Source organism: Maylandia zebra, linkage group LG6 (assembly GCF_041146795.1).
Source record: "Maylandia zebra isolate NMK-2024a linkage group LG6, Mzebra_GT3a, whole genome shotgun sequence".
Classification (NCBI taxonomy): Eukaryota; Metazoa; Chordata; class Actinopteri; order Cichliformes; family Cichlidae; genus Maylandia; species Maylandia zebra.
This window is the reverse complement of record NC_135172.1, coordinates 10859421-10881241: the sequence shown is the minus strand read 5'-3', so window position 1 is coordinate 10881241 and position 21821 is coordinate 10859421. Positions and strand designations below refer to the sequence as shown.

The 21821-nt window shown below is 41.3% G+C and overlaps 1 protein-coding gene across 2 annotated transcripts in view; it reads right to left on the bottom strand.

Moving 5' to 3' along the window:
• Positions 1–21821, bottom strand: part of syngr1b (synaptogyrin 1b) — a 31322-nt gene that overhangs the window by 4868 nt on the left and 4633 nt on the right. For both annotated transcript variants that reach the window (XM_004574683.3, XM_004574682.5), the window contains exons 2-3: positions 2069–2306; positions 84–223 (exon numbers count right to left, since the gene is read on the bottom strand). In XM_004574683.3, the coding sequence (XP_004574740.1) occupies positions 84–223; positions 2069–2306 (378 nt within the window). The remainder of the gene's footprint in view (positions 1–83; positions 224–2068; positions 2307–21821) is intronic.

The window sequence follows — 21821 nt, the reverse complement described above, 5'->3', positions numbered from 1 at the left end:
TAAAAGCCAAATAAGATTCAAGGTTTAAGGTTGTCAGTCCCGTCTTTGGTTACAGCACCGCATCAGGCCATTAAGGTCCTTACCCAAGTGAAGATGGAGAAGAAGGAGAAGGTGATGGCTGCTCGGGCAGCGTCCCCTCTCTCCTTAAATTGGTTGTCCTCAGACACCTGCCACTGGTTGGCCAAGAAACAGAAACCCACAAACCACATGAAGGACCAGAATGCTGGAATAAGAAAAAAAACAGAGATTCGGAGTAAAATTGCTAAGAAATTCCTCTTGCTTAACTCCAAAATAACAGAATGGAACTCGTGTTGCAACTCAATATGAGCAAATTACAATGTTTGCAACTGAATTCATCTGTTAAAAGACTAGTTTAAGTATTTACAGTACTTACTTGATTAGATTACATCTGCATGGCTGTTTAGTTAGAATATGCACTAACAGCAGGGGAGAATAGGTAGCTGTCTTATAAAGGTGACAAAACTCAGCCAATCACCACCTTCACCTATAAGCTACTGGTTGATGAATATGTTGTATAACTGTAATTAAGCCAAACTAAACGTTCCCACCTGTTTCAACTCTTTTAGCTTAGCTAGGCTAAGTTCCTGCTGCCATTTGTTTAACAAAACAAGAACTGTTTTACTGAAGACTCTCATAAAAAAAGAGATATTTCTCAAATTGTCGAACACATAGTGCAGAAAAACAAAGCTCAGGTACCACAGCTGGATGACTAAAGCAGGTAATTAAGTCAGCATAAGAATGAAAAGGTGGAGGCAATCAACTGAGAACAGCAATGGGCCCCAAAATGAGCCCTGTGGTATGCAAGATGAGCAGTCAGACAGCAGGATTCACTCATAAAATCAGATATGATTCTTTCCTGCTGGCTGGGGGAAACTGGAAGACGAGAGAGAAATTAAAAGAGCTGGAGTGTGGAGGCAATGTATAAAGCCTAATCAGAAATGCCCAGGGATTATCAGGTTCCCTTATTTCTTCAGTGTGGAAACCATCTCATATTACAACAGATACGGCAAGAAAATCAGAGAGTCAGAGAGTGTAGGTGACGAAAACAGGGAGGGCGAACTCTGTCTGTGACAGGAACTACCTCATTAACCAATCCGACACTTCACTGTCCTGTCATTATATTTGAGTTCATTGCAGTAGCAGTGCAGTGGAGAAGTAGTGGAAGCCACTGTCAGGGACGCCAACGCACAACATCTCAGAGACTTGTTAGTGTCAGATGAGTACTTGTCTACTTATTATCCCTGTCACACATCTCTCCTTTTGTTGTAAAAACCTAACTGCACGGCATTTTTATACATTACAAAAATCGCTGACAGGTTTTTGTTAGGTAGTATATTTTGAGCGGCTGGGATAATTTGCACAGAAAAAGGCCTATTTGGTTCGAGCATCCATGGGAAGTGAATTTAGGTATTTATGAAAGCTGTTTGTAGGAGTCTTTGTTGATCTCCAGACAAACAGACCCAGAGACTCATTGGCAATCACCTGTTGCTTGGAAGAAATGTGAACTCCATGAACAGATAGCAAGTGGTTGCTGACGCTTGCTATGCGAAACTGGTCGGAAAGAGGTATACGGTGCAAATACCCTTGTGATTGCTTTGGTTGCTAGCAGATTCCCACAGTTACTGTATTGTAGATGGAAGATGAAGTCTTGTTTGCAAACACTTGCCAACTACTCCCCAAGCAAAACTGTGAAACTGAAAAAAGTGTGGCGCAAACTGGAAATGTAGCACGCTCACCTTCAAAGTAAAACTTGCACCTTTTGACTCGTAGAAGTAAGGCGGGATTTTTATGAGTAGTTGGCAATCTGCTACCGACCAATCAATCAAGTTTTTTGGTGCAGCACCATCTCTGCGGCCAGTATCACCCGGCGACAGACAGCAACCACTCACCAACTTGCATGTGATTGCACATGTTCCCCAAACCAGTCTCTAGGTCTGTGTAACTGAGGCTTTAGCACATCTGAAGGTAAAAATCCAAACTCAAACAAAATACTTCACAACTATAAAGTATTGTAAAGAAATACGGTATGAAAAGACAATGTGTTTACCTGACAACCCAATATCAGCCAGCACAGCTTTCTTGCGGTCTTTGACGCTGCTGATCTGAGGGAAATAGATGTCCAGAGCCAGGAAGCCCACACAGCAAAGAAATGCCATGGAGCCCATAAACACCCCATAATTGCAGGCGTTTTGGTTGCGGTTGAAGATGCAGTACTCCTCCTCTTCTTTGGCCTGGTTGATGTAGCCCTCATTGGCGATGCAGCCGAAGATCACAATGGAGAAGAGCTGGAAAGGAGAGAAGAAGGGATGGGATGAAAATGCACGAACAGATATGACTTTCAGGACTGTGGTAGAGTTTACAAGACAGAATTTAATGTCAGCACCTTTAGAACATCTGAACTGAGTGTGTACCATAGTGGCTCTGTAAAGTGCTTCTATATGTAAAGCAGCTTTGAGGTTTGCTACTGAATTCAGAAGTCAATGTTTCCATATTTTGAGCATTTGGAATGAGTGTCGTCACATTTGCCTCCACCTGGTTGCTCAAAAGTTGAAAGTCGAGTATTCAAATGGCGTCCCACTTCGTACACGTCAAACTTTTCTGGGAACTTCACAAACAGGTGCCACTATTATGTATGGCTTTTCTTAACTTCATGTCCACACAGCATTGCCAAAGGCTGGAGCCTATCCCAGACAGCACTAGGCGAGAAGTGTAGTACACCCCGTGTAGTGTCACTAGTTCTTTACAGAGACAACCAACCATTCGTATATCATTGTTTGTCTTTACCAAGATTGTGTCAATCCTTATAATATTTCCATGCTGCTGACTGAGTGTAAATAGCAAGAGAACCATCAATCTGACTTTCCTGCTTTATATTAGAGACGGACCGATCCGATATTACGTATCGGTATCGGTCCGATACTGACGTAAATCACTGGATCGGATATCGGAGAGAAATAAAAAATGTAATCCGATCCATGAAATATAAAAAAGCACCTCACAAAACTTGCTACACGGCGTAACTCGGCTCATAACCGTAGCACATCGGAGCAGTGTGCTCACGTGATAGAGCAGCTGTGTGTATTTGAAGCCTGCTACCAAACCAGCATTTCATCTCTGAGAAAGTGATCCCAGAGAGAAGTAAAGCAAGTGTGTAAGTTCATCTCTGAATGTTTGTAAAGCATTCCCGCGTTAAGCTTAACAACCAATACCTGGAGCGACTGCCTCTTCTTGCTGCTACTTCAATCATGAAACTGCTTAACGATCAGCTGATCGGCTTTTCTGTCGCGACTCCGTGTCTCTAGTTTGCTTTTGGCCCACTTCGCGCCAGAAAGAGGAAACCAGCAGCTGAACAACAGCAGCACGTTTAAGCTTGATAAGCTGTTGTTAGAATTTATTTAACATTACTTTCTACACCAGGATCTTTTTCTACGTAGCTGACGGCTGGTAACTGTGCAGGGGCGGATCTAGCAAAGTTTAGCCAGGGGGGCCGATAGGGCATTAACAGGGAAAAGGGGGCACAAAGACATACTTTTCTTTCTTATTCTCATTTAAAATGTTGAACTTTTAATAAATAATTATCTGAATCTTACACCCAAAGTCCATTACTGTATATAGTAACTGTTAAGTCTAATATACCCTAGTAAGCTATAGTACATTTTCCTTTGGGAAGGTACCATCTGTGCAGTCTACAGTTCTGTTGAAGCAAGATGTTGAATCTATTTAATTATTCTTGAAAAATAATTTATTTCTGTGCATTTTTTTTCACACTGCATCAAATTAAAGTTGATTACGTCGATTAAGCATCATGAGGTGGAGCGTGAGGGGTGGTTCCCTATTTTATTTTATTTTTTGCTGGGAGTTTGCAACCCTATTAGTTAGGTTGCTTAATATTTCTGCTAAGTACTCTTTAAAATACCAGAATAGGGAGGATGGAGCAGGTTTAAGTTTATTAGATTGATCAGTATTGCTGAACTATGAAATATTTTGGGTGCAGTGTATTTTTTACATACAGGTATAACAGAATAGCTTTAATGTTGTTGTTTATTTAAACTTGAGTATGAACCTATACAAAATGCAGCAAGATATTAAAAAAACAGTTTTATTGATTAAAAAACACTATATCGGATTCATATCGGTATCGGCAGATATCCAAATTTATGATATCGGTATCGGACATAAAAAAGTGGTATCGTGCCATCTCTAGTTTATATTTGTGCTCCAGTGCTGCCTTCTATGTTTGCATGTTTTCTGAGTGTTTCATAAAAGCCATTTCCAGGCCATAAAACTCCTACTTGCTGCAGTAGGGTGATATATTTAGACTGACTGGGTAATGAAAAAATAGCTTTAGCTTGGTGTTTTCAGCCCATACTGTCACAGAAATCCTGCAGTTATCATTTATTAAACATTTCTTGTGTCTTCTTCAAACAGTTTTGCTCACATGCCTCTTTTTTCTGAGAAGCTGGCATTTTGCTGCATTTCTTTACTGCAATTTAACACAACAGCAACACACAAAAGCAAACTTTCTGGTTGTTCCACTTAATGAACATACAGGTGATACGATGCTTGTAATAATGGCTGCATGGTGAGAATCACCTTCTTTGACTTCTAAAACGCATTAAACACAACTGAGCCGCTGCTATTGAGAATGAAACGACAGGAAATAAAAGAAAACCCTTGCGGTAAATCATGAGATGCTGCACATTATATGAGAATGGGTTCTGTTCTGTCTGGCTTGGTGATGCACAGTACAGTAGCTCCACAGGAGACTGTGGAGCTTAGACTTTCAGTAGATCACCAGAGTGTGTCACCTACAGAAATACTGAGGTACAAGTAATGGGCTAAATGGGAAGACCAACACTGAGGAAGCTGAGATCCTTCACTGTGTGCAGCAAAATGATGGATTTTGTGATTGGCAGCAAACTGGACAGTTTTGAAGATGTAATGGAGAGGAGGACACAGACTATTGAGCTATAGTAGCTCAGGTCAACCTTCGCTCTCCACGTGAATCAGTGAGCCTTGGCCGCCCATGACCTTGTTGCTGGTTCACCACTGTTCCTTCCTTACACCATTTTTGATAAATACTGACCACTGCAGACCAGGAACATCACGCAAGAGCTGCAGTTTGGGAGATCCATCCATCCATTTTCTTTCATCCATTATTTCCTGTACATAATCTTGTACGGCATGCCTGCACATGCTTATAATGTTAACCCAAAACAATAGCATTCATTGCTCCTGCACTGCATCTACTACAGAACATCATTTCAATGTCATTTTGGAGGTATTTGCTACTGGCACTGTAATACTGATCTTCTGTAAAGCTGAACATGCTGGAGAGGATTTATCCTTCCTGCAGTAGTCGGTTAAGGTCGAGGCAGGGACCCTGACAGTGATAAAATGGAGCCAAAGAAAGGACAAGGTTACTGTGATAGCATCTGAGCCCTCTCTCCTTTGTCTTTTCCCTTATTTTCCTCTCTGCGTCTGTCTTGCTTTGCCTCAAGGAGCGCACACCCAAAGGGATACAAAATGGAGTCAATAACAGGAGCAGGTTAATAAGATATCATCAAATCCCTCTCTCCTCTTCTCCTTGCTCCTCTTCAGTGCAGTATCACGAAACAATATTCTCATGGCAACAAATGCAGTACAAACTGTGTAGCATGCTACTTTTAGTTGCTAACAGCAGATCAGACAACTTCATCCAGCTGACAAACCCTCAGACCAAACCTCCCGGGAGCTTTTTCTGTCTGGATAAGAGGAAGAGTGTGTTTATGTTTGTCTGTGTGTGGTCTTTGCTGTGGTGAGTGATGGATTCAGAGGGTATCTCTAAATGTGATCCAGTGTAAAAAGAGAGATAAAAAGCTAGAATTGAACCTTGGGTTGGTGTGTACAGTTTACCCAGCTGTCGTGTCTCTGGGTGTGAGATAAATGACAGCGATACAAAGACTGAATACAAAGCAAAGTGTACCTCCTCTGACAGCCCTGATCATGAAGGCTAGCTACCGGGCCGGGAGGAGACAGGGATGCCAGTCACGGTGGGATTACGGCACAGTTTTTTCTTCAGCTCCTTCCTTTTTTATCTGCTTTTGAGCCCTTCAGCTTCTCTCTACTGTCCGGTCCACGCTTGGGAAACCCCGATTTCATTTGACATTGAGTTCTTGCTTTCTATTAAATTTGACAGACTGGCATTTCTTTTCTCTTTAGATACAATCAGTTAGATTATGTGAAGGACAAAAGTTTAAAATCAAGTCACAATGACTTCATTTTTTATCTGTGGGTTGTGAAGCTTTAACCTATAGCGTCCCACTGATAAAAACAACTGCACTTCTAAGTCGTTTGCATATTTGTCAGACTTTACTTACTTTGTTTCAGATAATCAAACAAATGTTAATAATAGAAAAAGATAACCCAAAGATAAACCTGTCTGACAATGACAAGCAGGCTATAAGATCTCAAAAAGCAACACATCATGCCTCGTGCTTTTTCTAAAGGAAAGGCTGAGGAACAAAGTCAGTGACGTCTGTCGGTCTATAAAGGGTTACAAAGCCATTCCTAAGACTTTGGGACTCCAGCAAACCACAGTGAGAGCCTTTACCCAGCGAGCATAAAGGGAGTAACTTTTATAAATGGCAGGTAATTACAAATGTAACATTTATATCACCTCATCAAACATCAGCAAACACACACGCTGTGTTGCTAGCTTACGATCCAGCCGCCGTATTTCACAGCGAGAGAGCGCTAACTCCACTCAAAGACCGGACAGGAGAGGACGAAGGGAGGTTAGATAGGATGCTCAGTCGTATTTGATAAACTGTAAAGTTAAAGCTTACATGTAAGTCCTCGTGTTTTTGAATGTGGCATTGTGTTTCTTCATATTGTGAAACACGCTGCAAATCAATAAGATAAGATAAGATAAGATAAGATAAGATAAGATAAGATAAGATAACCTTTATTAGTCCCACACGTGGGAAATTTGTTTTGTCACAGCAGGAAGTGGACAGTGCAAAAGTTATGAGGCAAAAATTAGAATACAATAAGAATAAATACAGTACACAGCTGTACAGAATAGAATAAAATAAAATACTATATACAGTAGAATAAAATAAAATAAATATACAATAAGATAAAAATAGAATACAAATACAAATACTATATACAACTGAGTAAAAATACAACGATGACAGAAAGGATTATTGCACTTAGTGTTATTGCATATGTATGGATGTGTGTGCTTGATCAGTTAAAGTCTTTATTATGGAGTCTGACAGCAGTGGGGAGGAAAGACCTGCGAAATCTCTCCGTCCCACACCGTGGGTGCCGCAGTCTCCCACTGAAGGAGCTGCTCAGTGCTGTCACAGTCTGCTGCATGGGGTGGGAGATGTTGTCCATCAGGGATGACAGCTTAGCCGCCGTTCTCCTGTCACTCACCACCTCCACTGGGTCCAGAGGGCATCCTAGAACAGAGCGGGCCCTTCGGATCACCCTGTTCAGAGACTGAACAGGGTGATCCGAAGGGCCCGTTGTTTTGTTGAAGCTGGTTCTCCATCTTCTGCCTGTAGCTCTCCTTCCCATTCCTTATCAGTCCCCTCAGCTCTCTCTGCACCCTTTTCAACTCCTCTTTGTCTCTGGATTTGAAGGCCCTCTTCTGCTTGAGGACGGTTTTAATTTCTGGGGTAATCCAAGGTTTGTTGTTGGAGAAACACCGTACAGTCCTGGTAGGTACAGTGTTATCCACACAGAAGTTTATATAGTCAGTAATGCATGTAGTAAGGCTGTCGATGTCCTCACCGTGGTCATCACAAATCACCTCCCACACAATCGACTCAAAACAATCCTTAAGAGCCTCCTCGCTCTCCTCTGACCATCTCTGTACTGTGCGGGTGGCTGGTGGCTCCCTGCGCACTAAGGGCTCATACACAGGGACAAGGTGCACCAGGTTGTGATCAGATCTGCCCAGGGGAGGGAGAGGTGATGAACTGTATGCCTCTTCTGCATTGGCATACAGTAAGTCCAGTGTTTTATTGACTCTGGTTGGGCAGGTCACATACTGGGTGAAGGTGGGCAGTGTGGAGTCCAGTGAGGCATGATTGAAGTCCCCTGATATTATGAGAAGGGCTCTCGGTGATTGTGTTTGCCGTCTGCTGACCACAGAGTGGAGAGAGTCACAGGCTGCATCCGCGTTGGCCGAGGGGGGGACATACGCTGTTATCGCGATAACATGCGAGAACTCCCGGGGCAGGTAGTACGGACGCATGCTGAGACAGAATAACCGTGTTATTTAAAGGTTGTGTGAAAGGACTCTGCAGTATACTGTCAGAGGATGGAAATCTGCCAGGGCAACTCGTGAAACGTCTGCTGACATCTCGTTGAAATCAGTTTTGTAAATTTGCAAAGAGCAGCAGATCAGCTGATCACAGCGTGCACGTCAAGAAAATCTACCGGAGCTCTCAATAGAAATTGTGATTCTTTCCCTCACGTTGAGCCATTCCATCTGATTCCCCCACCTGCTGAATCCCACTTTAACCCCTTCCCTACATGTTTTCCTGTTTAGAGGCAAAGTCACCCTCTACAAGGCAGGCAACAGAAAATAAAGCAATTTTTTTATTTTGCTTCTTTTTCTCTGCTCATGTTCTTCTTATGATTCAAGAGTACCTTTATTAGAAATTAAATTTAGACTGAAATTAAACTTGTATTCCTATCTACTAATATTATTTTATTACAACAATAACTTAGCACAAGGTCCAGTTAGCTTTGCACAAAAGTATGTGGCATTAACGACGGACCCGACCACAGGCTTGTGCTTTTCAGCATCACTTTATTAACACTTTCACGGTTGCACACTTTCACCAACACACGGCTGCAGCTCTACAGCTGCCGCCACACACATCACCAACACCAATACTGCAGGACCCAGTGCAGACTTTAAGCCGGCGAGGCGGGATTGAGGATGGTGCATCCGCCTCCCCTGCAGCGGCACCACAGACCACGCCCCACCACAGAAGACCACGCCCAGCCACAGAGTACAGAGCTGGTAATTTTTCACTTTTACTCGAGTAAAAAAGTTGAATCGGTACTTTAACTTGTACCAGAATATTTTTTGACACAGGTACCTGTACTTCTACTTAAGGACAAAATGTCTGTACTTGTGCCACCTCTGCATGTCAGTGATGCGGCTCTGCACTGTGATGGTGTTAACACTGTGAACAGTCTCACTCGGGTCATAACAAAAGACAAAACAATTGAATCCATGTCCATGAATATGACCATGCACATGTTCATGAGTTATGTTTTTAAATAATGCTTTCATTCCTTCGCAGATCGTGCAGGATTGTATTTCGATGTTTAATAAGCATTTAAGTGGACGGCACAGCAGACTGACACAGAGTCTGGGACAATGACCTGGGTTTATTAAAAATATCTGTCATGGTTTCATCGCATATTTCTATTTTTTGTTCAACAGCAGCTTGTATCAAAAAAAATGTTCCCTGCCTCTGACAAAAAGCCTGAATCCCCAGAATAATGGCCACCGTCTCTTTCACCTACAGTGTTATAGTTTGACAGACTGGTGATGAGCTTATGAGCAATCACCAACCTGAATGAATGGAGAGTACGCACTTAAAACTGACCTTCCCTGGCTGTATTACTTATACTAATAAGCATTAATAAAAGTGATTCAGCAGACTATGTTATGATAAACAGAGTAACACTCATTCATTCTACACAGCAACAAAAGCCAAACTCTTATTTCCATTTTAAAGCTCCAGCACAGAGAGAAAGCTGGCATTTAAATCTGCATCTCGATGGCAAACTCTAACAGTTTGTTACTAAGCATGCGCAACCTTTCTGTTTCCTCGCTCCTCCCTCGGTCCACTTTATGCCACTCTGGATTCTGGCCCATGCCACGCACTCCTCTTTCTGATTAAAGGATGTATGGGGGAGGGCAGTAGCACCTCAAACACCTCAATCCCATCATTCATCTACCTGCAGTTTTTGTTGTTGTCATGATGAAGAACTAAAGGAGGAGATGGTGGGATTGTGAAGGGGATAAGCAAAGAGAAGCATCGGGGGTAGAAGGGGCATGGAGGCGGTGCTATTTTTAGACCGGCTGCATCATTGCTCCCTCCCCCTCGTCTTTTCCCATCTCCCCTCGTTACTGGCCCTGCCTATGCCCACAAGCATTCTTCAGGAAAAAGGAGCACGCTCCGACACACATACTCATGCATACACAGCTCAAATGCACGCACAGTTTGTCCACTGCTTCACAGGGCTGGCTTAACGACTCAGGTCAGAAAATGCACACACACAAGCATTGCAGCACAAACGCACAGGCATAAGGCCAATCCCATAATGTGGGATATTGTCAGAGCAATAATAACTTTATTTGCTCTCTTTCCTCTTATAAAAACACGCTGCATGTATTTATTCATTTATTTAATCTCCATGTGACACAACGGATTTGTGGCGCTGGGTTTAAAGCTAAAGAAAAAGTGGCATATTTGCACGTGCAATAAAAATAAAAGACGTGGTGTCCAAAATGATTTCTGATGAGTTCGAAAAAGGCCAAAAACTGCAGGATTCACAACACTTCTGTGTTTCTCTCTTACCTTTGTGTCATCGCCAAAACCAGCACAGTAACTGTTCAAAATGTGTCTGTTTGGAGAAGCGTGAGGATCATTTACACCCTAAATACACAGACTCACCGCCTGGTCTAACTCCCAGCCTGACACATCAACTCTACTCTTCTGGGTCCTCGTGATATTTGTGAAGTACAAACGTGCACACTCTTCTTCTTCTTCTTCTTTTATCTTTTAAAGAGATAAGCGCAGTGTCGCTAACACGCTTACCTGCAGGGTCATCGCTTCTTTGATATAGTAAAGGAAACCATAAAGATTCTTTTGAATCTTTTAAATCAATCTACTTGACTTTTATACATTGATTTGAAGATGCTTTTAAAGCACTAGTCACCAGAACAGCTTATAAGATTTGATGATTTTGTCCCACATGAAGGAATTTACACTTCCACCACCATTTTTTCCATAACAGAAGCCTTCCAGCCTCCCATTCAGGAATCTTTAACTGTCACGTCTCCTCCTTCTGATTAACATACAGGCAATATTACAATGTCTCTGGTTCACCCCTCACCTTCTGTTGACTCAATTCTGTCACATTGCGAGCATGACTGGATTCCACAGTAATCTATGAAGCATGTACAGCTGTGGCCCCTAACTTTTTTTATTTGAATACAGAAGGGAGTCTGAGTATCTGTAACAGGGACAAAAGTACCTGCAGGGCCACAAGTTTTTAGTGATGTGACACACTTTGGATTTGAAATGCTCGGAGAATCTGCACTGGGAAATAAACTCATCGCCAGGGACTCGTGTTCATCTTTCAAACTCTTTTTTTTCTTCTTTCTTTTCCAGCTACAGCTTCAAAGACACAAACACTGAATGCACAAACGCTATTCCTTGAAATACGGATTGGACTCGGCGTGACCTGGTTCACTAAGAAGGAAAACACGCACCATCTTCAGGATCACAATTATATTTGGTATCACATGGCAGGGGGCAGATTGAATTACAAAGCTTTTCTCTCCTGCTTGCAGCGAAAGTCCGACGAGGCTTGTGTAACGATTCGAGCTTGATCCACAAAAACACCCTTAAAAAATGCACAAAAAAATGTGAACTGCACCTAAACATTTCCCGAGAGCTTCGAAACCATAACCAGTGAATAGTGTGACATGGTTTCATATGTGACTTGACTCCTTTGAGTGGGTGTGTGTGCCTGGGTGAGGTGAAGGTACCCCACCCTGCTTAATCTGTAGAGAGATCACAAGGCTTCTGAATGTGGTGAAAGCAGGCACTGTGAAGAATCCCACGTGCTGTCTCTGGTCTTGTGACCATCAGAGGGTCCCTCACAAATTGCCCTTTAGCGATGCTGATTACAAGATGTGTGTGTGTGTGTGTGTGTGTGTGTGTGTGTGCTTCTGAAACGTTGTGCATTTGTGCGTGAAAGCATGTGCTTCCTGAGAATCTCCCTTTGAAATTGCTGCTGTGTCTCTCCATTCAGACCTTCTTTAGAGCTTTAAGCAGAAATTCTGATATTTGCACGTGATTGCAACAATGAAACACACTTACACACAAACACACACCCACAAACCCACAAACCAGCACCCATATCAGCTGCTACCTAGGCCTAAATCAGATCGGTTCAATCGGTCTGCTTGTGAATGATTTAAAGCTGCTGTTGTGCTGGCTGAAAGGCCTTTTGCATCCATTGTTGAGAACCAGACAATTGAGCCGGGCCTCATGTCACCCGGCTATTCACTGTACCTCACAAAATCCTGTACTAGAAGTAGCCATGCACACACAAATGCACAGACCGTGAGTTAGCAACGTGCAGCCTTTTCATAATAATAGCGTGCCCACATTTAAGGAACAAATCCTGTGAAAGTTATCACCTTTGTTGAATCACTCATTCGCTGATTTGAACTTATTTTAGAAATATTTTTACAATTCACACATGTAAAGTTGTAAATTACCACATTTTCATCTATTTTTAAATATAACCAAGTAGTTTAGATGCCTTCAAAATACCAAAAACGAGTAAAACATGAAAGCAACACGTAAGAGCAAAAACAACAGGACATGCATCTTGGTCGCTTGGTTCTGTTTTGGGTAAAATACTCCTTTTTTTAAACATTTGGATCTGTATGATGTCACAGAGAGGAGGATTTTAGCAAAGTTGGCTTAAAGGGGGAAAATTAGATGTATTTTCTTCAGTAAGTGTTTTGTGATTATGAACATATTTTAAAAATACAGGTTCAGAAATAGCTAATAATAATAAGCTAATCAGCTATGTAGTGTATCAGTGGAGCTTATGCTAAGTAGCCATGTGAAGCCATGTGGTGGTTGCCCATCTGGTAAAAGATAACACTTTTATAGAAAAATTCAAGAGTGAATGGGAAGGTCATGATAATATCTGAAGATATTATCTTTTGTTCAGGATCCAGCCTTGATCAAATATTTATGCCTGCAGTAAAAATTACATTTTTAAAGGAAAAATATTAAGGATATTAAGGATAATTGTTTACAAGGGATTCTCAGTCAGCCTGAACACAATTCATGTTAATTAATGATGAATGGCTATGAGCACACTGTGTTGCAAATAAGCACAGGCTATGTGCACGTGTTCTCTGTGGAAACTGTATTAGATGAAGGCGAGGCAGCACAAAAACATGGCTATGTTATGATGCAGAAGCCATGAGAAACCTGGCTGAGAGGCCTGGCTGGGGTCTTGGAGGTCTGAGAGGTTGTTCTGCAGATAAATCCTAAGAGCTCAGGTGGAGCTCCAACATCTAAGCCTGAGCAATCTGGTGCTAATGGTTACTGCTGTTCTGCTACAGTATGTGCATACGTGTGCACACTGCAGCCATTTTTTCCCCCTGCATGCTACAGGCAGTAAATCCGTCCATCGATTTTTATTAACCACTTATCCAGTTCGGGGTTGCATGCTGGAGCCTTTCCCAGCTGTCACAGGGCCAATGCCATGGGAAAATAAGTTGAGAAAAGTCAATTTTAAGGTTAAGGCTGTGCAAACAAAACAGTTGGTGCTGTAAGCCCACCATCCAAGAACACACCAACTAGGGCAGAGCAATATGGCCAAAAATATTTATCACGATATACATTTGAAAATTTGTGATAATGATATAACTGACGATATAATTGACACTAGACAAAATACTTTACAACTCCACAACTTTATTAGTGCAAAAACCCCATCAATGTATTTTCACTTAAACAAGCAGCTGTTTTTTATGTGCATTAAAGTTATATAAAAATGTAACAGTGCAAATGCAAATGCCTTGCTGACAGTTTAACCAAAAGGCATTTCCAGTGGAAATTGGCCGACATATCCTCAGCATAACCATGTATAATATCCACAAAACTTAAAAAGAGGTTATACACACACAATATGGTAATATTATGTTGAAGCACAGTACGTATCACTCCGCGAGGCTCCAGCCTACGATAGCTGTAATGCTCCGACAATCCATCAAGCAGAGCGGCTTCGTAGCTTCGCACTAAAACATTTTTTGACAGATTTTCGAGCGCCGTGTACCACATAAAATCGGTTCAAGGTCAGTAAGCACAATCAGAATTCATACATAAGGCACACCGGATTATAAGGGGCACTGTCGATTTTTCAGAAAATCAAAGGATTGATTTTAAGTGTGCCGAGTTTACCGAAAAACACTGTAATAACAACAGCCCGCTTGCATGCTCTACCAAAACTGTGCTTTGGTGTGTATCTGACAGACGAAAGCTAAACCAGTTCCACACCACTGAAGTTGCAGCATTTTACAAACCAATTCTGGTTCATCCGTTTCATTCAACGATCCGCTTTCGCCCTTCTCATTCTCCGTCGCCGCCATGCTTTTTCCGCCATGTGCGTATGAAAACAAAGGCACTGCGCATGCGCGTTTTACCCATATTCTATGGCGATATTTCATTTTCTTATCGTTGCCTAACATTATACTGGTATTACTGTGAACAGTATGATATAACCCAGCTCTAACACCAGCCCATCAAAACAGGTAGAAAAAGAAATAAGGGTAGAACAATTTGTTTCTCATGACGCGTTCTAGACTATTAGGATGTGCAGGTCCTCTGAAGTGAGACAGCATTTTATCAATAGGTAGATACAGATCGAGGTCAGAACTAGACACAAGTGTCCAAACAGTTGTCTAATGAATAAAAAAGAACTTGAGATAAAAGCTTACATGTGGCCTATTTTGAACCTAGGCACACCCGACCAATCACTGTGTTTCATGGCCATTTATGTTACATGTTGTTTAGAGAAACTGTCAGAAGCAAAGGAACGTGGGGAACGTGTTGACTCTGAGACAGTAAGTGTAAAGCTTTCTAACATCAATGCCTTTGGATTTATGCCATTCTTTTGACATATAGGTAGTAATTAAAATATGGACTAAGGAAAAAGAAACATTTCAGCAGCACATCACCAGTATCTGACATGTGTGCTGTGCTCTCAGTGACATTAATATATTATCTAATTGCAAAAACAGAGGAAATTTCCATTATTGCTTACCATAATGATGTAAGTACAGATAAAGAAGACAGCACTGTTGATGCAATCAGATCGTCCCAGAAAGAACATGTTCATTTCTGCAAATTCTTGCCTTTTATGTGCTTCAGAGCTTTTATCTGCTCTGAAGAGAACAAACCAAAGCGAATGCAGTGAATGATCAGTAAAAGTAAGTTATGACAGTGGGAAGTGAGCAGAGCTATCTGCTGCATAATACAGGATCACTGCTGGAGGATATTACATCCTCTGTGTGTGTGTGTGTGTGTGTGTGTGTGTGTGTGTGTGTGTGTGTGTGTGTGTGTGTGTGTGTGTGTGTGTGTGCGTGTGTGTGTGTGTGTGTGTGTGTGTGGGCTTATTGTCTGCTGCAGAATGTCAGCCCAGACTGGGGATACCTGATTGCTGCTGTCACCATGGCAGCAGCTGCTCATGTAATGAGAGAGAGAGTGAGAGAGACAGGAGACCTTGTCAAAGTACAATTCAAGGAGAGCCACTGCAGTACCAAGGGTACACAATGAGACAGACAGAAACACAAGTTCAGAGCACAACGGCACTCTGATGTCTGTTCTGTCGAGTCACTCAGTCACACACACAATGCTCTCCTCCATACGCCTCTGTGCCTTTTTTTTTTTGGGGGGGGGCATTATTATCTCGTTTCCATTTGAAATGTGGTGGCAGTCAGTGAGAACATGACCAGACGAGCCCAGAAAACAAGCATGTATCAGTGCAAGAAAACAGACGGTCCCTCAATCTTGTAAAGCCAAGCATAACAGAATCAAGGGAAAGTAGCACTGCAATCTGGTACGGGTGCTCATTCAGTTACAGGCCTGCTTTTTACGTTTTTTTAATGGCAACAGCAAGTGAAACTGAAAGGGCAATTTTGTAGTGTGTTCAGCCAGTCCACAGACAAGGAACAAAGATGGCTGTAGCCAAAGAGATTTGAAGTCTTATCTTAATGATTCAAGTTACGAGAGTTTACTCTCTTTTCTCATATGAGTTGCAAGGGAAACCGTGATCAGATATTTGCATGAAGCAAAATGCTCCAAAAGTCACCAACACAAATAGCAAGGGTGTGAGGCCCAGTGGCTACAAAGGGCCACGCCTTAACAACAGGAACTATAAATCTTAAGAATAATTAACAATATATACTTCAACCCTCTATAAGGTTATCACTAATGGGAAAAATAACCATAGAGACCAAAAGTGTTTTTGTACCATTCTGTAAATACATTTATTTCTGATGTAAAGTTGGACACACAGGAATCTATTGAAAGTGACTTGCTTTTGGAGCCAGCCTGCATTATATGACACTAACTACATCAATGTACTGCACTATGATGATATACCCAAATAAAGTAGGGTTCAGCCTGCTCATGAACTATTCATGCTGAATTGAATCTCAACCAATCACCAAACTGAAAACGATCAGTTGGTTAAGTTAGAAGATGATTCATTTTTTCAGGCTTTATTTACCTGTGAACACAAGCAGTACAGGTACCCAGCGGTACCCTTTTCAGTACTTTACACACCACAACAGCTGCTGGTTACTGCCTGGCACTGTCTGTGATGTTGACGTCACTGTCACAGTGCTTGCATACTGCAGTATTTAAATGGTAGTGTGAGACAATTGTTGGTTATGTTTACATACTAAGGTTTTGTGTGTGTTTACAGTATACCATGCTGATATGACATTTCAGCGCTGCGAAACAAATGCTAAAAGTTAAAACGTCAACAGCACAGTGTCAAAAAGCCGTTTCTCTGACAACAGCTTTTCATCATCATCATTACCATTCCTGGGTTCACCTTCTTAACAGGCACGTTGATGTTACCTGCTGGTCTTTCAAATACGGTACACTTTGCAGCTTTCAGACATACTTTGTATTTGACCAGATGTTTCTTCAGATTAGATGTGTTCCCACGTTCAGCTTCTTATTTTACACTACAGATGTTACATTTTGGCACCAACTGTTTTAGCATTGGATGCATGCTAATAATTAGGTCCAAACAGAGATTTATAACAAACAAAACTTTCCACTACACTGCGATTTCAAATATATAGCAGTCAGAAAAAGAATCACCCACAATCAGTCACAGCAGACGGCTGTCCCTCCCTGAGCCTGGTTCTGCTGGAGGTTTCTTCCTGTTAAAGGGAGTTTTTCCTTCCCACTGTTGCCAAGTACTTGCTAATGGTTCTGTTTTTTTAGGGTCTTAACCTGACAGTACACTGAGGCAACTATGGGTGTGATTATATAAATAAGAAATATCCATCCATCCATTCGCTTCCGCTTATCCTTTTCAGGGTCGCGGGGGGCGCTGGAGCCTATCCCAGCTGTCATAGGGCGAGAGGCAGGGTACACCCTGGACAGGTCGCCAGTCTGTCGCAGGGTGAGAAATAAGAAATAAGTGAACTGAATTTAATAATAAGATCTATCTCAACCGCAGTAAGAAGTTATATCAGTGGGGAGTTTAGGATGCTTGGCTGGCCAAAAAGCTGAGTAATTTGAATGATGTATAATAAACATTATTTGACAGGGCTTTAAGTTTTATGAATATTTAATGCAAACATCTGCAGACTTTATGTTCACAATTTCTACTACAGTCACATTAAGGCAGTCAAACAACATAAAAATGCAACTTGCTTCTTAAAATAGCTTTCGAACAACATCTGAATTTTGACATGTAGGTGCTGACACACTGTGGGTGTGTGAGTAACCAGGAGATGACGGAATGCCCTGCACTGCAACGGGTTTGTGCTGGTGACATAAAATAGTTACTCATCAAGCACAAAATCTCTTGACCTCTGCAATGCTAATCACCATCATGGCTAAATTTAAAACATTATCCAACGCTATTTACGTAAGAGTGTTTTAATTACAGAGCAAATATCAGGACAGAAGAATTTTCCACAGCAGCTCATAGTTTATGTCCACTTTTAGATAGGATTCACCATGCTGGGAATGTCAGGTCTTTGGCTAAATGCTCTTTGGGAATCACATTGTTGGTGCAGACGTGCTATTTTATGTCAGTGAGACTCTTATCTTTAGCGTTTTTTTTTACATTCTACTAAAGACATGGAGGGAAAAATATGTATCTTTGGGAGGCTGCTAGTAACATAATGTCTAAATATACCCTTTAAAATAGGTTTGTTCTTAGGTTGTTTGTTATGTGCAGGCTGGGTTATCCCTTGAGTTTGGGGCCTTTTTTGTGCTTGAATGATTCCTAGGTCAGTGTTAAGTGGTTTAACATGCAGTCACAAAAATGAACCGACTGGACTGTGAATGTGTAAAAATGTAAAAAAAACAAAAACACTTTATAACCTTCAGAAAGCCTTAAGAACTATTTCTTGAGACCCCTTTAAAAAATGACAAGAAACTGGATTCTTGGAAGCAAATACTTTAGGCCAGGCTGAAATAAGTAACATTATTAGCAGTTTTCAAGCCAGCTGTGTCTAATAGTTTGACTTTTAAAGACATGTTTATATTTAAAATAATCATGCCTATACGTATATATGTCTCTATGTTACTGTATTTTTGTCTTTTTTGAGAGTTAAATTGTGAACTTTAATCAGTGTTTTCATCCACAGGGCAGACAGAAGTTCTACTTTGGGCATGTTGACTTCTGAAAATAAAAATGCTTCTTTAGCACAGTCGAGCACAACACAGAACTAAACAGCATATTTAGGTGTATAGTGATGTGATGCTTTATGTTACCCCTGCGATAACCCGAATCCTTGAACAGCAGCAGAATTCAAGGAACTTCACTCAAGGGATCGATCCAAGTTTTGAAAGTAATTCTCTTTTATGCACAGATCAAAGTAGAACCACAGGCAAACAATGTCATGTTTACTTTGTGAGTCAGGTTGACCCTGTTCAGCTTACTTAAATCCAAATATTTTCATTTCCTCAATTAGAAAATTATCACGGCCACGTTACTCTCCCTGCACCTGTCACTGTGTTCGCTGTTCTTCTTTTCACCATCCAATACTCTCGTAACTAAAATCCGGCGCTGATTCTCTGAGGCGGACACACACGTCATTATCACCTCCACATTCAGCCCTCATGAGTCAGAACAAGTGGGAGATGGATGGAAAAGAGAGGGCAGAGAATCCTCGACCAACATTCATAAACTTTTCTCTTTCTTACTCATTCATTCTGGTCTCCTCTCTCTCATACGCTCTTCTGTGACCTCGCCCATCAACAAATGTTTAAAGGAGAAATCCAATCACGTAAAGTGTCTACCCTTGCTCTGTGGGTGATGCTAACTTCATCGTTTTTAATGTTTGTGTTTCATGCAAAAGTCACTTTAGTGACTGTATTGGAGATCTCCATCCCAGGCGACCTAATCGCACAATAATTTACCTATCCTAGTTTGTTTCAACAATGATTTTCAGCTGTAAAACGTAATGACAGACCATTACCAGGATAATAACAGGTAAATTCAGTTTAACGGTTGGTTGTAATGGAACTTAAATCTGCAGCTGAGGACTCCTCAAAGTAAAGACAAAAGGAAATAAGAAACAGAGGAACAGAGGAAAACCTTCCAGAAAGACGAGGTAATGCTGGATCCAGGGTGTTCCTGTTGTCACTACTCAGTTGCTGACTAAAAAGAAAAAATTATGCTCCAAAGTGTAGATATCGTTGATGTTTTGAGAGTCTCAGTATCTGAATAAATCAGAGCAATCCCTTTCATGAAATGATAGATCTGTGTCTTTGTTTTTCCCCTCACCAAAGTAAACCAGAAGACTAAGAAGACTTTTCATTGGAACAAACGTTTCGTCACTCATCCAAGTGACTTCTTAAGTCTCAGCTGAATGCAGGTTTCCCCAACGGCATAAATGGTACATTTGCATAATGACTTCCTTACCTGGATGAATTAGTACATTTGAGCCTAACAAACACCACCAATTCAGTGGTTCAGGTATGTAGATGACACCTGGGTAAAAATGTCAGGATGTACCATAATTGACTGATCACAGTAACTCAGTAGACATCAAGTTTGCCTGGAAGGATATGACAGGCTAGACTAGTTAGACTGTGAGATTTCCATCAGTAACGGAGGACATTTAAAAGTTAATGTGTACCATAAACAAATGTTCACGGATCAGAATTTAAGGTTTGACTCTTATCATCCACTGAAGCACAAACTGGGTGTCATCAGTATGCTACAACACAGAGCGAACACCATCGCCACAGATACAGCGGCCCTGAGTAAGTGTGGTTATCCCAGCTGGGAAGGCACCTAAAGAAAGCTCCGGGTGATCCAGACAAGAAAAAGCTGAACCCTTAGTGATGATCTCTTCCATGTCAGGAGTATCAGAAGAACTGAGACGCATTTTTTATAAACAATCTGCCTGTGTGGCTTTCAAACACCAAAACACGCTGCGCCAAAAATTGGTCCACCCCAAGGATCGGGTCCCTCGACACAAACAGAGTAACATAGTGTACGCTGTTAATCGCCAGGACGATTGCCAGGATTTATACATCAGAAAAAACAAACAACCTCTGGCGAAGCGGATGGCACAACACATAAGAGCTAACTCGTCAGGCCAGGACCCCGCAGTCTACTTACACCTACAGGCCAGTAGCCACTCAAGACCATCTCTGAATTGAGGAGGGGGCCTAAGGGTACATCTTTCGCCATCTTACAATGCTGTGACTGCAGCCATTCCCCAACTCTCTGTGAGTGGCACTCATGGCCATTGATCAGTGGTTGTTGATCAGTCTTCATGAAGATTTGCATATTAATGATCATGAAACTGACCTACAGCCCATAGTTCGTTAGTAGTGCTAGTTTCAGTCATTATGCAAATGTACCGTTTATAAGGTTGGGGAAACCTGCGACTGAAAAATTCTCTTGGATGAGTGGAAAAACCGTTCTCCCACTGAAAACACTACGTCCAGATAAACAGAATCAACTTTCTGGCATTATCATTTTACCTGGTTTGCTCTTACCTCTACATTACAAACAGACATTAAATTTTACAGAATGGGATCTTAAATACTGTTCATCACTATAATGGACTTGCAGGAAAGTGCTAAGAAGTGCTTGACCTTTAAGCGATGTTCACATTGGAAGGGACAAAGTTTCATTATTGCTGAGCATGGCCTGCTACACTGTCAATGAATTGCTAACAAAATATTGTTAAATCCTCTGAGGTTGAAGATGTTAACTTCTATCTTTCGGATGCAAGCAAAAAGCACTTTTCTGGAAGAAAAAGTTTTGACACGTCCATTAAATTCATTGATGTTCTTTGTCTCCTGATTGCCAGAACGTAGGAGAACAAGTTTAACAAGAACATGATATGTAGCACAAGGATAGGGTCAGAGGTGACAAAAGCACAGACATCCTTTATTTAAGTAGTATAGATACTAGTATCAAAAATACTCTGGTAGAAGATGAAGTACCAATTCAACTTCTTTACTCAAGTAAAATAAAAAAGTATAGTTCTGAAATGTACTCAAAGCAAGAAAGTAAAAAGTAGCTCTTTGAAGGACATTACTACCAGCTATTCTTTTGTGAAGGACCTGGCACTTTGGGGTTATTGGAATGTGTGTGCACTGTTAGACATAAGATGCATAAATTATGTATTTTTGGTTATTTAATATCTTTCTATGCAATAATCCACAGTAATGGATATACTAACAGGATTGTCACATCACTGGATGTTTGGCATGCAGTGATGTGAAACAATATCTTCTCTTAAA